Here is an 18,272-nt window from a genome sequence, read left to right on the forward strand (position 1 = left end):
CTCATAAAGGGGAATTTTATGCTTTCCCTCGCGGCGGGTTTGGAGGTGGGGTGAGCATAAAATCGGGTAGGATGGTGGCGGGGGTGGGAAAGGTGTTCTCACCACCTACCGCCTCCACCAATATTTAGTCTGTTGCCAGGAAGGCGCCAATTAAGGGCCTTATCCCACCGCCACCCCAATTAGCCATGTGATGGGCGGTCCTGTTGTCGCACGAGAAGCATGGCACGATAAACCGTGCGGGCTGCTTCTTGGCTCCACTTAGTGCCGGAAGGGGGGAGCACGCTGAGAGCTACTCCCCTGCCCTTGCTAGTGACCCTCCTACACCCCCCCCCCCCCACCCTGCGAGAGCCCTCATGTCCTGATCTACCTGTGGCCTGGATCCTGTGTCACCCAGGAGCCAGGTGTTCCACCGGCAGCAGCCACTGTCTCCACAGTGGTGCTGCTCAGTTGAAGAGCTGCCGGTCTCCAATTGGCTCGTGGCTCTCTGAGGTCGGGACTTCTGGCACCAGGGTCCTTGATCCTGTGGAAGGCCTGCTGCTGTCCACTTAAGTGACTGATTGACACTAGATTCGGCAGGCCTTCCAGCGAAAAGTCGACGCGGGGTTCTTGGTGTTGCTTTTTCCACATGTCGAGACCCCTGTTGCCAGGATCAAATCCTGGTCATAATGTCATAATGCACTCAAAAGCATGGAAAATTTACCAGTATCAAAATCAGACACTCGTAGGACAGGTACAATATGGGTTACATACAAAGTAAACCTCCCCCCTACACTTCCCTTGCAAATACACCCAAAGCAGGTATAGCACAGAGTGAAGTTTGCTCTATACTGTCCCATCAAACATTTTCAGGGCAGCTGCAGCACAAGTTAAAAGCAGAGTAATGTTCTGTCTATACTGTCCCATCAAATGCTCCTAGGTCAGGTACAGCATGGGTTAAATACAGAGTAAAGCTCCCTCAACACTGTTCTAGTTTGCTGGCCTCTCTGAATGAGACTTATGAGACTTCTATTTCATGTTAAATTGTGGACATTTCAGTGCTGTAGAATTGTGACCATCAAGAACTGGGTTCAAGACTGCACAAAATATCTCTCTCATACAGTTAGAATTTTTATATAAAATTAATGTCTTTTTTTATATTCGCTCATGGGATGTGGGCATCACTGGCCAAGCCAGCATTTATTGCCTGTCCCTAATTGCCCTTGAGGAAATGGTGGTGAGCTGCCTTCTTGAACCGCTGCAGTCCTTGGGGTGCAGGTACACCCGCACTGCTGTTAGGAAGGGAATTCCAGGCCAAGTGGCCTCTTTCTGTGCCTTAAATTTTCTATGATTTTGGCACAGCGACAGTCAGGATGGTTCCAAGTCAGGATGGCGGGTGGTTTGGAGGGGAACTTGCAGGTGGTGGTGTTCCTATGCATCTGCTGTCCTTGTCCTTCTGGATGGTAGCGGTCGCGGGTTTGGAAGCTGCTGTCAAAGTTGCCTTGGCAAGTTGCTGCAGTACATCTTGTAGATGGTACACACTGTTGCCACTGTGCATCGGTGGTGAAGGGAGTGAATGTTCAAGATGTGGCCATTATCTTGCATATAAAATCAAAATCTAGAAGAGGGAGATGAAAGAGATGAAAGCTTTGTTTTCATTGCTGAATTTTATTTTATTTAACTCAGTTCCCATGGATCATCTGTGATTACACATCTGAGGAACTGGATGTGAACAATCCAAGTGTCTTCCGGGACCTCTCTCGACCGATCGGTGTTGTGAATGATAAGCATGCAAAGGAGGTGAAGGAGAAGTGAGTTGATGGAGAATTTGTCCAGACTTTTTGTTTGGGATGGGTCATTTTTTTTTTTGCCTGTTATGAGTTCTCCTTAACAGTGGCTCAGGCCATCAACCATTATGTTGCTGAGTCATCAGGGGTGAGGGGGATTGGAAATCCAGCCAAAGTGTTAATTCCTGATTGCTTTCCAGTGACTCCTGCTGAAAAGGACATGTCTCTGGAAATTAGGTGAGGACAGAACCAGGCTTGGGCATGGTTGAAGGCATCTTTGAGGCTCATAGATGAAGACTGGTTATTTGGGTGAGGTACCTGAGGACCACTGGTGAACAAGGTACCTGACACAATTGCAGATCAGCACCTTCAGGAACAAAGAAAACTCAGGAAAAAAAATGTCACTGATAATTGGCACACTGAGTTTGATGTCTCTCTTCCATTTAGAAGTTTCAGGGATGAATATCAACATCTTTAAAATGATTAAGGGATTCAAAAGGGTAGATACAATGGAACTATTTCCTCTGAAATAAAAACAGAAAATGCTGAAAAGACTCAGCAGGTCTGGCAGCGTCTATGGAGAGAGGAGCAGAGTTAATGTTTCAGGTCAGTGACCTTTCATCAGATCTGGCAAAGGTTAGAAATGTAATGGGTTTTAAGTAAATAAAGTGGGGGTGGGGCAAAAGATAACAAAAGGGAAGCTGTTGATAGGACAGAGGGTCACAGAGAATAACTGACCTGAAGGACATGGAGCCAAGGCAAAGGGTGTGTTAATGGTGTGGTGAAAGACAAAGCTTAAATGCAGAGAGGGTGTTAAATGACAGAATAATGAACAGCCCTGGCCAAAAGCACCAACATGAAAAAAAAGTGGGCAGGCACATGGTAAAAAATTAATGATGAGACAAACTAAAATAAAATAAAAATTCTTTTGGGCCTCCTTATCTCGAGAGACAATGGATACGCGCCTGGAGGTGGTCAGTGGTTTGTGAAGCAGCGCCTGGAGTGGCTATAATAAAAAAGGGGGGCCATTCGTGCTCTGAAATTATTATGAACTCAATAGTGAGGAGAGAGGAGGTAAAGGGCAGGAATTACACCTCCTGCGATTGTATGGGAAGATGCCGTGGGAAGGGGACAAGGTGTCTGGCGTAATGGAGGAGTGGACCAGGGTGTCATGGAGGGAACGATCCCTACGTAATGCTGACAGGGGAGGGGAGAGGAAGATGCGTTTGGTAGAGGCATCACACTGGACGTGGCAGAAATGGCGGAGGATGATCTCTCCTCAATATCCAAGGCCCCAAACACTCTTTTCAGGTGAAGCAGCGATTTACTTGTACTTCTTTCAATTTAGTATACTGTATTCGCTGCTCACAATGTGGTCTCCTCTACACTGGGGAGACCAAACGCAGATTGGGTGACCGCTTTGCGGAACACCTTTGCTCAGTCTGAAAATCCCAATCTTCCAGTTGCTGGCCATTTCAACAGCACCAACCCTCCCCGCCCCCCCCCCCCCCCCCCCCCCCCTACTCTCATGCCCACCTCTCTGTCCTGGGCTTGTTGCAATGTTCCAGTGAACATCAACGCAAGCTTGAGGAAGAGCATTTCATTTACCGATTATAGCCTACCGGACTGAACATTGAGTTCAATAATTTCAGAGCATGACTGGCCCTCCTTTTTTTTTTATTTGATTTTTTCCTTTTTATTTTTATTTTTTACTTAATTTTAGTTGGTTTCATCACTATTTTTTTTCTTATCATGTGCCTGCCCACTGTTTTTTTCCATGTTTGTGCTTTTGGCCAGGGCTGTTCATTATTCTGTCATTTAACACCTTCTCTGCACTTACGCTTTGTCTTTCATCATACCATTAACAAACCCTTTGCCTTTGCTCCATGCCCTTCAGGTCAGTTATTCTCAGTGACCCTCTGCACTATCAACATCTTCCCTTTTGTTAACTTATGACCCACCCCCACTTTATTTGCTTAAAATCCATTACATTTCTAACCTTTGCCAGATCTGATGAAAGGTCACTGACCCCTGAAATATTAACTCTGCTTCTCTCTCCACAGATGCTGCCAGACCTGTTGAGTCTTTCCAGCATTTTTTGTTTTTATTTCATATTTCCAGCATCTGCTGTATTTCCTCTGGTTGGGGAATCCAGAATAATTTAAAAATTTACAGCTAGGCCTTTCAGGAGTAAAATCAGGAAGTACTTTTTCACATCAAGAGTAATGGAAAAATCTGGAATTCTATTCCCTCAAAAGACTGTGGATGCTGATTAATTTCGAGTTTCTAAGATTGAGATTGATAGATTTTTGTTAGGTAAAGGTATCAAGGGATATTGAACAAAGTGGGTAAATAAAGTTGAGGTGCAGGTCAGCCATGATCTAACTGAATGGCAGAACAGACTTGAGGGGTGTAATAACCTAATCCTGTTCCTGAGTGAAAGGGCAGGAATGTGCTCTTTGGTAATTCTGGACAATGGTGAATAATTTTGGCTCTTGGGAATTCTGTGCTTCCGAATCATGCCTATGTTTTCACAAACTGAGTTGTGTTAAATAGTAGACACATGAGATCTAACTCTTTCTGCTTCATCACCCAGATATGAGAGTTTTGAAGATCCCACAGGCGACATTGATAAATTTCACTATGGTACACACTACTCTAATGCAGCTGGAGTCATGCATTACATGATCCGGATAGAACCTTTCACAACCCTGCATATCCAACTACAGAGTGGCAGGTGAGTTCTGATTCTCAACGAGATAGAAGATCTGCACCTTGACTCTAGAGAGGGGCAGATTCCACAGGGGTGTGTTAAGCAGGACCATGTGTTGCAATAAATTCTGGGATCTGGATCCAGATGTAGCCTGACTGATGGGATGAACAGATTGATGTGTTTAACATGTTTAAAGGATTTGATGGGGTAGATATGGAGAAAGCAATTCTTCTGGTGAGAGAATCCAGAACAAGGTGCATAATCTTAAAATTAGGGCCGGGTCATTTGGGCGTGAAATAACAGTAGTTTTTCACACAGGGTAGTGGAAATCTGGAAACGCTGTCCCAAAAGGTTGTGGATACTGGGTCAACTGGAGCTTCCATGGCAGACATAGCTAGACTACTGTTACATAGGGATATCAAGGGATATTCGGCAAAGTCGGGAAAATGTAGTTGAGGTACAGATCAGCCATGATTTAATTGAATGGCTGAGAAGGCCCAAGAGGCTAAATGACTTGCACCTGTTCCTATGAAAATCTTTTGTTGACATCTGTAAAGTTCTGTTGTGAAATGAGTTTAAGCAGCCTCAAACCAGTTCCTAGTTAGGATGGGTTCAGGAGAGCAAAGCTATCCCTACATTGGCTCCAAATTAGTGCCTGACCTCGAATCGTCCTTAGCTGAGGAAAGCATGCTATGTTTTCCATCTCCAATGTAAACTCAACTACTTTCATACATATCCTTTTAGTCACCTAGACACCATGCTGTTAACTATTTGTGTCCTGCAGGTTCGACTGTGCAGACCGTCAGTTCCATTCTATCCCTGCAGCCTGGCAGGTCCGGATAGACAATCCCGTAGATGTGAAGGAATTGACTCCAGAATTCTTCTACTTCCCGGAGTTTTTGGAGAACCAGAACGGTAGGCAGAGCTGGCAGCTCTTTAGCTTGAGTTGAATTGTAGGAGTTTGTTTTAAACATTCGTTTGTTTTTATTTAAATACCAGTACAGTAACTAAAATATTTGACAAGAAATATAATAATAATTGCTTTTATATAGCATCTTTCATGACCTCAGGATGTCCTAAAGTGCTATACAACCAATTAATTATCTTTTAAATGTAGTCACTGTTGTTGCATAGAAAAATGAGCAGCAAATTTTCACACAGCAAGGTTCCACAAACAGCAATGAGATGCATGACCAGATATTCTGTTTTAGTGTTGTAGGTTGAGGGATAAATGTTGGCTAGGACATCGGGAGAATTCCCTGCTATTCTTTGAAAAGTGCCTTCGGATCTTTTACATCCACCTGAGAGGGTAGATGGGGCCTTGATTTAACATCTCATCCAAAAGAAAGCACCTCCAACAGTGCTGCACTCCCTCAATATTGTACTGAAGTATCAACCTGGATTATACACTGAAGTCTCTGGAGTGAGACTTGAAGCCACAGCCTTCTGACTCAGAGGTCAGAATGCTACCACTGAGCCAAGGCTGACATCACTGAACGTTAATGTGTGTGTGGGCCCACGGCTCACTGAGTTAAATACACTGGACAGTGACATTGAATTGCAGGAATTAGAAAGCCTGAGACCTGTGTTGTTAGTTGATCTGAGAAAGGTCAACATTGCATTTGGCTTCAGCACCCCTTGCACGACCAAGTGGGAAATCTGTCAGTATTCCTACTCCTGCCATGATCTCATTGCATGGCGCTGCAGGCTCAAAGGGCTGAGTGGCCTATTCCTGTTCCTATTTCTTATGTTCTTATGATTGCTATCTAATCCATTCTGTTGGAAAATGTACCTGTGTGCATGTCAGGTAGAATTGACATTTGCTGTGATACCCTCTACAGTCAAATAGTCTGATGATACTCATGATCTATGGTCATGCAAACATTATTCACTTTAGCACAGTATTGGAAAGCTCCCTGGGGCCCTGCTAGGCCACCAGCAAGTATGGGGGAGGGCCATCTCCTATGATTCTGCAGTGTGGATCTGATCAGTGGGTTAATGAAAGGGAGAGAAATAACAAGGATGAAATCTCTCACAAAAAATAATTTTCATTTTGTTTCTCTCTCTCCCCCTCTGTGTCTGTCTTTTTTCTCTCTGATGCTCACCTTCCTCTCTGTCTTTCTCTTCCCCATCTCTCTGTCTCTGTCTCTCTCTTTGTCTTTCTCCCTCTTTATCTCTCTCTTTCTGTAACTCCCCTTCCTCCCTTTATCTCCCTCTATCTCTGTCACTGACACACTCTCAATGTTTCTCTCTGTCTTGTTCTATTTGCGTTGTCTGTCTCTTCCCCGCCTCCATCTCTCTCTCTGTCTCACTCTATCACACTCTCTCCCCAACTCCTCCACCCCAACCTCACCTCCGTCTTTCTGTCTCTTGGTCTCTCTCTCTCTGTCTTGCTCTCTAGGGTTTGACCTTGGTTGCCTGCAAATGACCAGTGAAAATGTGGCTGATGTTGTCCTTCCGAAGTGGGCAAAATCTCCTGAAGATTTCATTTACAAGCACAGAAGAGCACTGGTAACTGAGAGGGAGGGAAAAAAATCTCTTTGCTTATACTTTGTCACCAGCTGCTGAGCTTTCTTCCTGTGAACTCTCTGCAAGGTCCTGCATGAGCAGTGCGATCCCATTTTGCAAGTTCAGGATTCAGTTGCAATCCTGGATCATACCCTGTGTTTGTTTTAGGATAAGAGTGTTTCCACTTTTCTCTCATGGATCTCTATTGCCCTATTCCGCACCCACCTTCATAGCTTGGCCATCTCCTTTTGGCCCTTCACCAGTCCTACTGTGAAATTGTGCATGAGGGGTATAACTTCTGTGATACTTTGATCTCCAATACTGCAGAGAACTCTTCGGTGCCTCCCAACTTGCAGCCGCTGTTTCACCTCCAACTGGAGGTTTCAGCGGTTATCCCTGGTGGCAAAGTGGCTAAATGCAGCATGCTGTGTATAGATTGAAAGCCAGTAACCCTTGCGTGTATCATTTCATCCTTCAAGAATACTTTCCCCTATGTATTCATTATTTTATATATTAAGTTTCCAAGCCCCTCGATTAAATTCCAGCCTATAACTCACTCCCAGGTAGCCATTAATCAATGTATAAATCACCTGAACTCCTGAATTAGATTTTAGCCTGTTATTCACTCCCATTGAGTAGAATGGGCCTATACTCACTGGAGTTTAGAAAAATGAGAGGTGATCTCATTGAAACATATCAGATTCTGTGAGGGTTTGACAGGATAAATGCCGAGAGGCTGTTTCCCCTCACTGGAGAGTAGAACCAGGGGTCATAGTCTCAAGATAAGGGGTCAGCCATTTAGTACTGAAATGAGAAATTTCCTCACTCAAACAGTTGTGAATCTTTGGAATTCTCTACCCCAGAGGGCTGGTAATATTCAGGTTGAGTATATTCAAGGCTGGAATTGAAAGATTTCTAGACTCTAAGCAAATCAAGGGATATGAGGATCGGGCAGGACAGTGGAGTTGAGATCAAAGATCAACCATGATCTTCTTGAGTGGTAGAGCAGGCTTGAGGACTCATAAGGTCTACTCCTGCTTCTGCTCCTATTTCTTATGTTTCAATGTTCTTAAGTATCCATTGTTCTATATATAAACCATCTGAACCATTGCATTAGGTTTCATCCTTACCTGCTGTGACAGCCCATTCTGTTCGTGTAATCCAAACGAAGCTCAGTGTCTTCCTCAGACTAATGATAGCCCAATTGACCTCACTCCACTCTGATTCTCTTATCCACTCTGCACTGTATCTTCCTCACTTATTTCTAATTAGTTAATGTTTACTTTTTATTGTTCCTGTCTTCAGGAGTCAGAATACGTCTCCACAAACCTCCACGACTGGATTGACCTGATCTTCGGCTACAAGCAGAGGGGGCCTGCAGCTGTTGAAGCACTGAATGTCTTCTATTACTGCACGTATGAGGGTATGGCAACTGCGCAGGGTCATGTAGTCTGAGCATAAAAAGGGGGCTCTTCGGAGTGCCAGAAGATACTTGCTACAAACTGTTCTCTGTTTTCCTCTTTTATGGTTGAAAAGTAACTTGCTGTCATCTTTTAGGATTTACTTTGAATGTCAGATTTTGGGATTAATTGGGGATAGGTGAAATAGTCAAAGTTTTGATGGACGTTGGAGACAAAATTGAACTTAACCAGTTGGAAAATATCATGTGCATATCATCAGCATGTCTTCTGTGTGCTTGAGTGTATTAAAAAAAAGTAAAGTATTCCACTTCTGCACAAACATACAGTGGGTTAATATTAACGTCCGCTCCTGATGGGCAGCCTCACCAGCGAGAAGCAAATCGAATCATAAATTCTTACAGCACAGATGGAGGCCTCTGGCCCTTTGTGACTGTACCAGCTCTTTGAAACAGCTCTCCAGCTCCCCTGTTCTTTCTCCATAGCCCTGTGACTTTTCCTCTTCAAGTATATATCCCATTCCCTTTTGAAAATTAATATTGAATCTGCTTCCCCATCCTTTCAGGTAATGCATTCAAATTTATTACTCACCAGATAAAATACATTCTCCACCTCTACCCTGCGGTTCTTTTGCTAATTATCTTAAATCTGTATCATCTGGTTTTCAGCCCTCCTGCCACTGGAAACAATTTCTCATTATTTACTCTATCAAACTTTCTCAATTTTAACCACCTCTATTAAATTTCCCCTTAATCTTTTCTGAAAGGAGAACAATCCCAGCTTCTCCAGTCTTTCTAACATAACTGAAGTTCCTCGTCCCTGCAATCATTCATCGTGACTTTTTGTTTATTGATATTGTGAATGAAAATCGTGCACAGCATCTAGGCAGTTTTTCAATGTGTGCTCCCGATGGGTCAGCTGCCTGCTGGCCTTTAGGACTTTCCAAACAGTTGGAATACAGGGTAGGCAAAAAAGTGTGGGTTTTGAGAAGCATGGAGGAACATTTGCTATTCAAAACCAAGTGAAATTAGTGAATTTAATTTTTTTGTTGAAAAAGCTGCCCGCACCCCCAAGAAATCACATATCCTGAAAGGGAATTCTTTTAAGTAAAATAAAATTAACAAAATCATACCCTACATATAAATCTGGAAAAAATAATAATCTCAGTTCTTTGCATCTGTGGCTTCATGGTAGCATTCTTGCTTCCAAGTCAGAAGGTTGTAGTTTCAAATCCCGCTCCAGAAACTTGAGCACATTATCTTGGCTGATAATTCAGTTCAGTACCAAGGGAATGTTATACTATCGGAGCTGCTGTCTTTCAATGAGGTGTTAAACTGAGGTCTGTACCTAGGTGGATGTAAAAGGCGCTATTTCAAAATCCCTGAACCGATACCACTAAACAGATTACTAGGTCAGGGGAGGTGGTGGCGTAGTGGTAATGTCACTAGACTAGTCGAATCCCACCACAGCAGATGGTGACATTTGAATTCAATTAATAAATATGGAGTTAAAAGCTAGTCTAATGGTGACCATGAAACCATTGTCGATTGTTGTAAAAACCTATCTGGTTCATAAATGTCCTTTAGGGAAGGAACCTTACCCGGTCTGGCCTACATGTGACTCCAGGCCCACAGCAATGTAGTTGACTCTGAAATGCCCTTGTATGCCACTCAGTTCAAGGGAAATTAGGGATGGGTAATAAATTATGATCTAGCCAGCGACGCCCATATCCCACAAACGAATAAAAAAAGAATTGTTGTGGAGATTTTCTGTGTACAAATTAGCTGCTGTATTTCCCTACATTACAACAGTGACTAGAATTTGAAAGTGCTTCATTGATTGTAAAGCTGAGATGCCTTGAGGATGTGAAAAGCACGATAGAACTGCAAGTCTTTCTTTGGATGCTGAGCGAAAGAAGGAGAGATTAGGAGTGGTGACCAACAGCCTGGTCAAAGGAGGTGGGTTTTTTTTTTAGGAGAATGCGTTGGATGGGTTTAGGGAGCAAATTCCAGACATTAGGTCTTACTTGGCTGATGGAGGAACAAACTGAATGAGTTGCACAAGAAGCAAGAGTGAAAGGAATGAAGAGTTCAGGGATGGGGTTTTGGGGGAGTTGCAGGGCTGGTGGTAGTTACAGAAATAAGGAAGTGATGCCTAGGCTCTCTCACCCAATAACGGAGCATCTGCCATTGCTGTTCTGGTCCTTCAAGACTCATCACAACGTCTCCAACTTTAACTCTTCATTTCCCAATTCAACAGCTTTGGTGGCCTTCTAACCTATGAGCCCTTCAGCTACATTTCTCAATCAGAGTCATGTTGGCCCTTTTGATGGTGTAGAATTGAGGTTTATTCACACAACTTTGCCTCCAATATTAATTCAGCCCTTGCTGCACAGGTGCAGTGGATCTTGATGCAATCGCTGATGAGACGGAAAGGAAGGCTTTAGAAGGGATCATCAGTAACTTTGGGCAAACCCCATGCCAACTCCTGAAGGTAAAGTGAAATTGTATTGTTAGCTTCTCTTCCCGAACTATTTTCTCCCTTGCATTTTCTTCTTTTCCAATTTTCTCTCCTTATTTCCTGCCTCATGCTAGTCTGTAGTCACATGCAGAGCGATTGCCCTCCCAGTACCTGTCACGAATGACCCTTATTTGAATCTGTGAACAGAAGGCTATTCAACCGTGTCTGTACTCGCCAAGCAGTCACACTATTTCCAGCTGAGGCTGTGATCAGGAACCCTGTCAGATTGGGATCAAACCTTGAACATTCCTGATCTATGCGAATTGGGAAACTTGCATCATCTAAGATGGCTAAGTGCAAATCAGTGAATTAAGAAGTTATTCAGCAACCAAAGAATACTATAGCATCATTGTTATGTTACTGGCCAATAATCCAGACATTGTGAGTACAAACCTCACCATGGCAATACGAGAATTTAACATGCAACGTAAAATTAAAAACATTTTGAAAGTAAAAAGCTGATATCAATAAAAGTGAACACAAAGCTGTTGGATTATTGTGCCCGAACTGGCTTATATGTGACTCCAGTTCCACATCAGCATAGTTTACTTCATTGTCCTGTGAAGTGGCAAGTCACTAAGTTGTATTAAACCTTTCATGAAGATGGCCCACCATCAGCTTCTCAGGGCAATGAATGCTGGCCTTGCCACACAGCTTGAGAATGAGAATAGCCCTGAATTTGTACATAAGAAAGGCTGGGAAAAAGAAAGCCTATTCAGCCCATCAAGTGCACTCCATGCTTCATCCACATATAACAGGATTTACAACCCACCCTTTATCTGTTGATTCCCTAATTTTGGCAAACTAAGCTCCAAAAAAGCAACTCTAACATCATTGTTAACATCTCCAATGCTTATCCTTGCTTCTTTGTCGAGCTTCATTTTAAGTGTCAATTGCAACTGAATCCATTGTCTCCTCTGAGCCTTTGGTCCCCATGTTATCACCAATGATGCAGTTCATCCACCATTTCAATTGTCACTCCAGAGGGGAAAAATGCATTGCTTGAACAGGGAGTTTGCCTCCTCTAAGGGTTCAGTTGGTCAAGCCCTTGGATAGCTGAACTATATTGTCCATAAGGGTCATAGGTTCATTGCCCAGCCTTGGCAAAAGGAGGGGCACTGTAACCATTCTTTGCTCCTTGGGCTTGGGAGAGGAAAAATCAGTCACCATTCCCATTCCTAACGTTCACAATCCAGTGACTTTCTGCAAAGTGTATGTGTGTCTGTGTATATATTTGTGCTTGTTTGTGTGTGCCCATGTGTGTCCACAGGTGAGCACAGGTTGAGCTCTGAAAGCCAACACATGAAGAATGGTCACTTGGGAAAAGTGCCACATACATCAGCACAAGTCAGCATCTTCATGAGAGAACCTAAGAAATAGGAGCAGGAGTAGGCTATTATGACCCCTCACACCTGCTCTGCCATTCAGTAAGATTGTAGTTGAATTTTTACATCAGATCCACTTTCCCGCCCTATCCCCATATCCCTTGATTCTCTTACTGTTCAAAAATCTATTTCACTCATGAACATACTTAATTACTGAGCATCCATAGGTCTCTGCGGTACAGAATTCTAAAGATTCACAACCCTCTGAGTGAAGAAATTTCCTCAACTCAGACCTAATTGGCCGATTCCTTATCCTGGAACTTTGACTCCTAGTTCTAGACTCTAGCCAGGGAAACAGCCTCTCAGCTTCTCTAGGAATTTTATGCATTTCTATTAGATCACTTCTCATTTTTCTAAATTCCAGAGAATAAAGGCGCACTCTACTCAATCTCCTCTGAAAGGACAGTCCCCTCATTGCAGGAGGAGCAAAGAAAGTTGAAGGATTTGGGGAAGGAAGATTCTTATCCTTAACACCAAAGAAATATTAATTCCTGTATTTATTTGTTTAATTCTTCTTTCCTTCCAGGAGCCACATCCTCCACGTCTTACTGCAGAGAACTCTGCCAGACGCTTAGCGCGATTCGACAACTACACATTGAACGTCTTTGAGCACCTGGGCCAACTGAAGTCCTTCTTTGTTGAGGTATATGGCTATCCAATTGACCTACGTAGTGATAAAGGTATTAAGGATGGGCATTCTTCCCCCACCCCCACCCCCTGCCCGACATAGACTTTACAGCATAGAAACAGGCCATTTAACCCAACTGGTCTATGCCAGTGTTATGCCCCACATGAGCTCCTCCCACCATACTTCCTTTAACCCTATCAGCATATCCTTCTATTTTCTTATTCCTGTATTTATCTAGTTTCCCTTTGGTGATAGGCAATACATGCTTGCTAGTGATGTCCAAATCCCATGAATGAATTTTTAAAAATTAAATAATGCATCTATGCTATTCACAGTTACTCCATTTGGTAGCAAGTTCCATATTCTAATCACTCTCTTGGTAAGTAATTTTTTCTTTTTCTTTACTCTATCAAGATCCATCAGAATGTTGAACATCTCTATTAAATCCTCCCTTATCCTTCTGCTCTAAAGAGAACAATACCACCTTCTCTACTATCTCCACATACCTGAAGTCTTTCATTCCTCCTGTCATTCTGGGAAATTTATTCTAAAACCTCTCCAAGTTTTCTCTCCCTTAACCCAAAAAAAGCTGCTGATTTGTTGTGGAACAGCTGCATGGATGCTGGCAGCTCACTCAAGTGGTCATCATTCATGCGTGAACCTAGACAGGGAGGTTTATTGGGGTATTTGACCAAAATAGAAGCAGAAAAAGGCATGAAAGCCAAGACTGAACTTGGTCTTAGTAAAAGCCTACTTGTGCACACCAGCCAGAAGGAGCCATTGGATAGCAATTATAATCGCCATTGTGGTTGCATCGTGTGATGCCACTGACAGTCACAGTTAAGAAAGAACAACCACTGGGGTTAAGGTACTGGAATGCTGTCATCCTTGCGTAATTTGGCCTATAAACATAGAAAATAGGAGCAGAAGTAGGCCATTCGGCCCTTCGAGCCTGCTCCGCCATTCATTATGATCATGGCTGATCATCCAACTCAATAACCTGTTCCCGCTTTTGCTCCATACCCTTTGATCCCTTTAGACCCGAGAGCTATATCTAACTCCTTCTTGAAAAAATACAATGTTTTGGCCTCAACTGCTTTCTGTGGTAGTGAATTCCACAGGTTCACCACCCTCTGGGTGAAGAAATTTCTCCTCATCTCAGTCCTGAAAGGTTTACCCTGTATCCTTAGACTATGACCCCTGGTTCTGGACTCCCCCACCATCGGGAACAGTCTTCCTGCATCTACCCTGTCAAGTCCTGTTAGAATTTTATAGGTTTCTATGAGATCCCCCCTCACTCTTTTGAACTCCAACATATATAATCCTAACCAACTCAATCTCTCCTCATACGTCAGTCCCGCCATCCCAGGAATCAGTCTGATAAACCTTCGCTGCATTCCCTCTATAGCAAGAACATCCTTCCTCAGATAAGGAGACCAAAACTGCACACAATATTTCAGGTGTGGCCTCTCCAAGGCCCTGTATAATTGCAGCAAGACATCCCTGCTTCTGTACTCGAATCCTCTCACTATGAAGGCCAACATACCATTTGCCTTTTTTACCGCCTGTCAGACCCACATGCTTACCTTCAGCAACAGGTGTACGAGAACACCCAGGTCTCGCTGCATATTCCCCCCTCTCAGTTTATAGCCATTCAGATAATCTGCCTTCCTGTTTTTGCTACCAAAGTGGATAACCTCACATTTGTCCACATTATACGGCATCTGCCATGCATTAGCCCACTCACTCAACTTGTCCAAATCACCCTGAAGCGCCTCTGCAACCTCCTCACAACTCACCCTCCCACCCAGTTTTGTGTCATCTGCAAATTTGGAGATATTACATTTAGTTCCCTCATCTAAATCATTAATATATATTGTGAATAGCTGGGATCCTAGCACCGATCCCTGCGGTACCCCACTGGTCACTGCCTGCCATTCAGAAAAAGACCCATTTATCCCTACTCTTTGTTTCCTGTCTGCCAACCAATTTTCTATCCATCGCAATACACTAGCCCTAATCCCATGCACTTTAATTTTACACGCTAATCTCTTATGTGGGTCTCTGTCGAAAGCCTTCTGAAAGTCCAAATAAACCACATCCACTGGCTCCCCCTCATCAACATCAAGTTACATCCTCGAAGAATTCTAATAGATTTGTCAGGCATGATTTCCCTTTCGTAAATCCATGCTGATTCTGCCTGATTCTACCACTGTTCTCTAAGTGCTCTGCTATAAAATCTTTGATAATGGACTCGAGAATTTTCCCCACTACTGACATCAGGCTGACTGGTCTATAATTCCCTGCTTTCTCTGTACCTGCCTTTTTAAATAGTGGGGTTACATTAGCTACCCTCCAAGTTGTAGGAACTGTTCCAGAGTCTATAGAATCTTGGAAAATGACCACCAATGCATCCACTATTTCTAGAGCCACTTCCTTAAGTACTCTGGGATGCATACCATCAGGCCCTGGGGATTTATCGGCCTTCAATTCCATCAATTTCCCCAACACCATTTCTCTACTAATACTGATTTCCTTCAGTTCCTCTCTCTCACTAAGCCCTGTGTTCACCAACATTTCTGGTATGATATTTGTGTCCTCCTTTGTGAAGACAGAACCAAAGTATGCATTTAGTTGGTCAGCCATTTCTTTGTTCCCTATATGTAACTCCAGTCCCACACCAATGTGGCTAACTCTTAACTGCCCTCTAACTGCGCTAATCCATAAAGAGTCAGTGACTTTAGGAGAGATGGGGAGAAAATTGGACCTGGGAACAAACTCAACTGAGGAGCAGAATACTCAATGTGCCAAAAACTTACACATATTCCAACTGTGGCCTAACTACAGTCTTGTATAAGTTCAACATTGCCTCCATACTTTTACATCCTTCTGGTTTTGTTGATTGCTGCCCTGCATTGGTCAGACATCGTGAGCATCAAGTCTACTAAGACACCAAGATCCCTTTCCAAGAGGTTTATTGCCTTTTTATAACCTTATCTATTTGTGCTGCCACCTTTGATGACACATATACCAAGGTCCCACAGCTTCTCTACTGCTGAATTCTATGTAAAATCTGACCATGCAAGGTGTATTCCTTTGCTTATTCTTACTTCCAAGTTGTATTATTTCACATTTTTACATTAAACTGTATCTGCACCCTATCGGCCTATTATGCTAGCCTTTCTATAATCTTTGGTGCAATTTGCTGTTCCCCAAATTTGGTGTTATCAGCAAATTTTGTTAGTGTTTTCTTAATATCCAAGTCCAAATAATTTTGTTGAGAGTAAATAGACCCTGTAGAATGCCACTCAGTAGGTCTTTCCAGTACAAAGAACAGTACAGCACAGGAACAGGCCATTCAGCCCTCCAAGTCTGCGCCGATCTTGATACCTGCCTTAACTAAAACCTTCTGCACTTCCGGGGACCGTATCCCTCAATTCCCATCCTATTCATGTATTTGTCAAGATGCCTCTTAAACGTCGCTATCGTACCTGCTTCCACCACCTCCCCCGGCAGCAAGTTCCAGGCACTCACCACCCTCTGTGTAAAGAACTTGCCTCGCACATCCCCTCTAAACTTTGCCCCTCTCACCTTAAACCTATGTCCCCTTGTAACTGACTCTTCCACCCTGGGAAAAAGCTTCTGACTATCCACTCTGTCCATGCCGCTCATAACTTTGTAAACCTCTATCATGTCGCCCCTCCACCTCCGTCGTTCCAGTGAAAACAATCCGAGTTTATCCAACCTCTCCTCATAGCTAATGCCCTCCAGACCAGGCAACATCCTGGTAAACCTCTTCTGTACCCTCTCCAAAGCCTTCACGTCCTTCTGGTAGTGTGGCGACCAGAATTGCACGCAATATTCTAAGTGTGGCCTGACTAAAGTTCTGTACAGCTGCAGCATGACTTGCCAATTTTTATACTCTATGCTCTGACTGATGAAGGCAAGCATGCCGTATGCCTTCTTGACGACCTTATCCACCTGCGTTGCCACTTTCAGTGACCTGTGGACCTGTACGCCCAGATCTCTCTGCCTGTCAATACTCCTAAGGGTTCTGCCATTTACTGTATACTTCCCACCTGCATTAGATCTTCCAAAATGCATTACCTCACATTTTTCCGGATTAAACTCCATCTGCCATTTCTCTGCCCAAGTCTCCAACCGATCTATATCCTGCTGTATCCTCTGACAATCCTCATCACTATCTGCAACTCCACCAACCTTTGCGTCGTCCGCAAACTTACTAATCAGACCAGCTACATTTTCCTCCAAATCATTTATATATACTACAAAGAGCAAAGGTCCCAGCACTGATCCCTGCGGAACACCACTAGTCACATCCCTCCATTCGGAAAAGTAGCCGAAATGTCCTTTTGCTCCTACCTTTTGCTTTCTGCTTTTCAACCATGCCTCTATCAATGTGGCTGCTTTTCCATCAATGACATGAAAAGGAAGACTGGCATTTATGTGGTGCCTTTCACGATCTCAGGACACCCCAAAGCACTTCAAAGCCAATTAAATGCCTTTGAAATGTAGCCACTGTTGTAGTGAAATGCAACAGCCAATTTGTCCACAGCAAGACCCCACAAACAGCAATGATGACCAGATAATTTGTTTATGATGGCATTGGTTGAAGGATAAATATTATACCGCCACTGAGAGAATGCCTCTGATTTTGCAAAATAGTGCCTTGGGATATTTTAAGTCCACCTGAGAAGGAAGTCTGGGCCTTGTGGTTTAACATCTCTTCCAAAAGTTGGCATTTTTCACAGTGCAGTACTCCTTCAATAATATAAAAGCAAAATACTGCAAATGCAGGAAATCTGAAATAAAAACAGAAAGTTCTGGAAATACTCAACAGGTCTGGCAGCATCTGTGAAGGGAGAAACAGAGTTAACCTGGGTCACAGACCTGAAATGTTAACTTTGTTTCTCTCCAAAAATGCTTCCAGACCTGCTGAGTATTTCCAGAACTTTCTGTTTTTATTACTCCTTCAGGAATGCTTGTTTTGGATGCTCTTGGGCTTTATAGAGAGCTGAGAGATGCTCAGAAGAAAAGTGTTTGGCACCAAAAAGGAAACTAACTTCTGAAGAAATATTTTAAACAGTGGAGGAGATGTGGGAGTTCCATTTGCGATCAGAATGGATAGTTAGAGCCAAATAGGTTAGAAGGATTGAAGGTGAAGTCATCAAAGGGCAATGATGATGTCTGTTTGGTTGGACATTTAGTAATGAAATCAGGAACTACTTATTCATATAGAGGGTAATGGAGATCTGGAACTCTATCTCCCCAGAAGGCTATGAATGCTGAATAACTGAAACTTCCAAGATTGAGATT

The 18,272-nt window shown here is 43.3% G+C and overlaps 1 protein-coding gene across 3 annotated transcripts in view; it reads left to right on the forward strand.

The window, feature by feature from the left end:
* nbeal2 (neurobeachin-like 2) overlaps window positions 1-18,272 on the forward strand; it is a 314,989-nt gene that overhangs the window by 264,756 nt on the left and 31,961 nt on the right. For all 3 annotated transcript variants that reach the window (XM_068031502.1, XM_068031504.1, XM_068031503.1), the window contains 7 exons: window positions 1,663-1,787; window positions 4,360-4,500; window positions 5,261-5,391; window positions 6,878-6,987; window positions 8,290-8,407; window positions 10,798-10,895; window positions 12,834-12,950. In XM_068031502.1, coding sequence (XP_067887603.1) covers window positions 1,663-1,787; window positions 4,360-4,500; window positions 5,261-5,391; window positions 6,878-6,987; window positions 8,290-8,407; window positions 10,798-10,895; window positions 12,834-12,950 — 840 coding nt within the window. The remainder of the gene's footprint in view (window positions 1-1,662; window positions 1,788-4,359; window positions 4,501-5,260; window positions 5,392-6,877; window positions 6,988-8,289; window positions 8,408-10,797; window positions 10,896-12,833; window positions 12,951-18,272) is intronic.

This window comes from Heterodontus francisci, chromosome 5 (genome assembly GCF_036365525.1).
Source record: "Heterodontus francisci isolate sHetFra1 chromosome 5, sHetFra1.hap1, whole genome shotgun sequence".
Taxonomy (NCBI): domain Eukaryota; kingdom Metazoa; phylum Chordata; class Chondrichthyes; order Heterodontiformes; family Heterodontidae; genus Heterodontus; species Heterodontus francisci.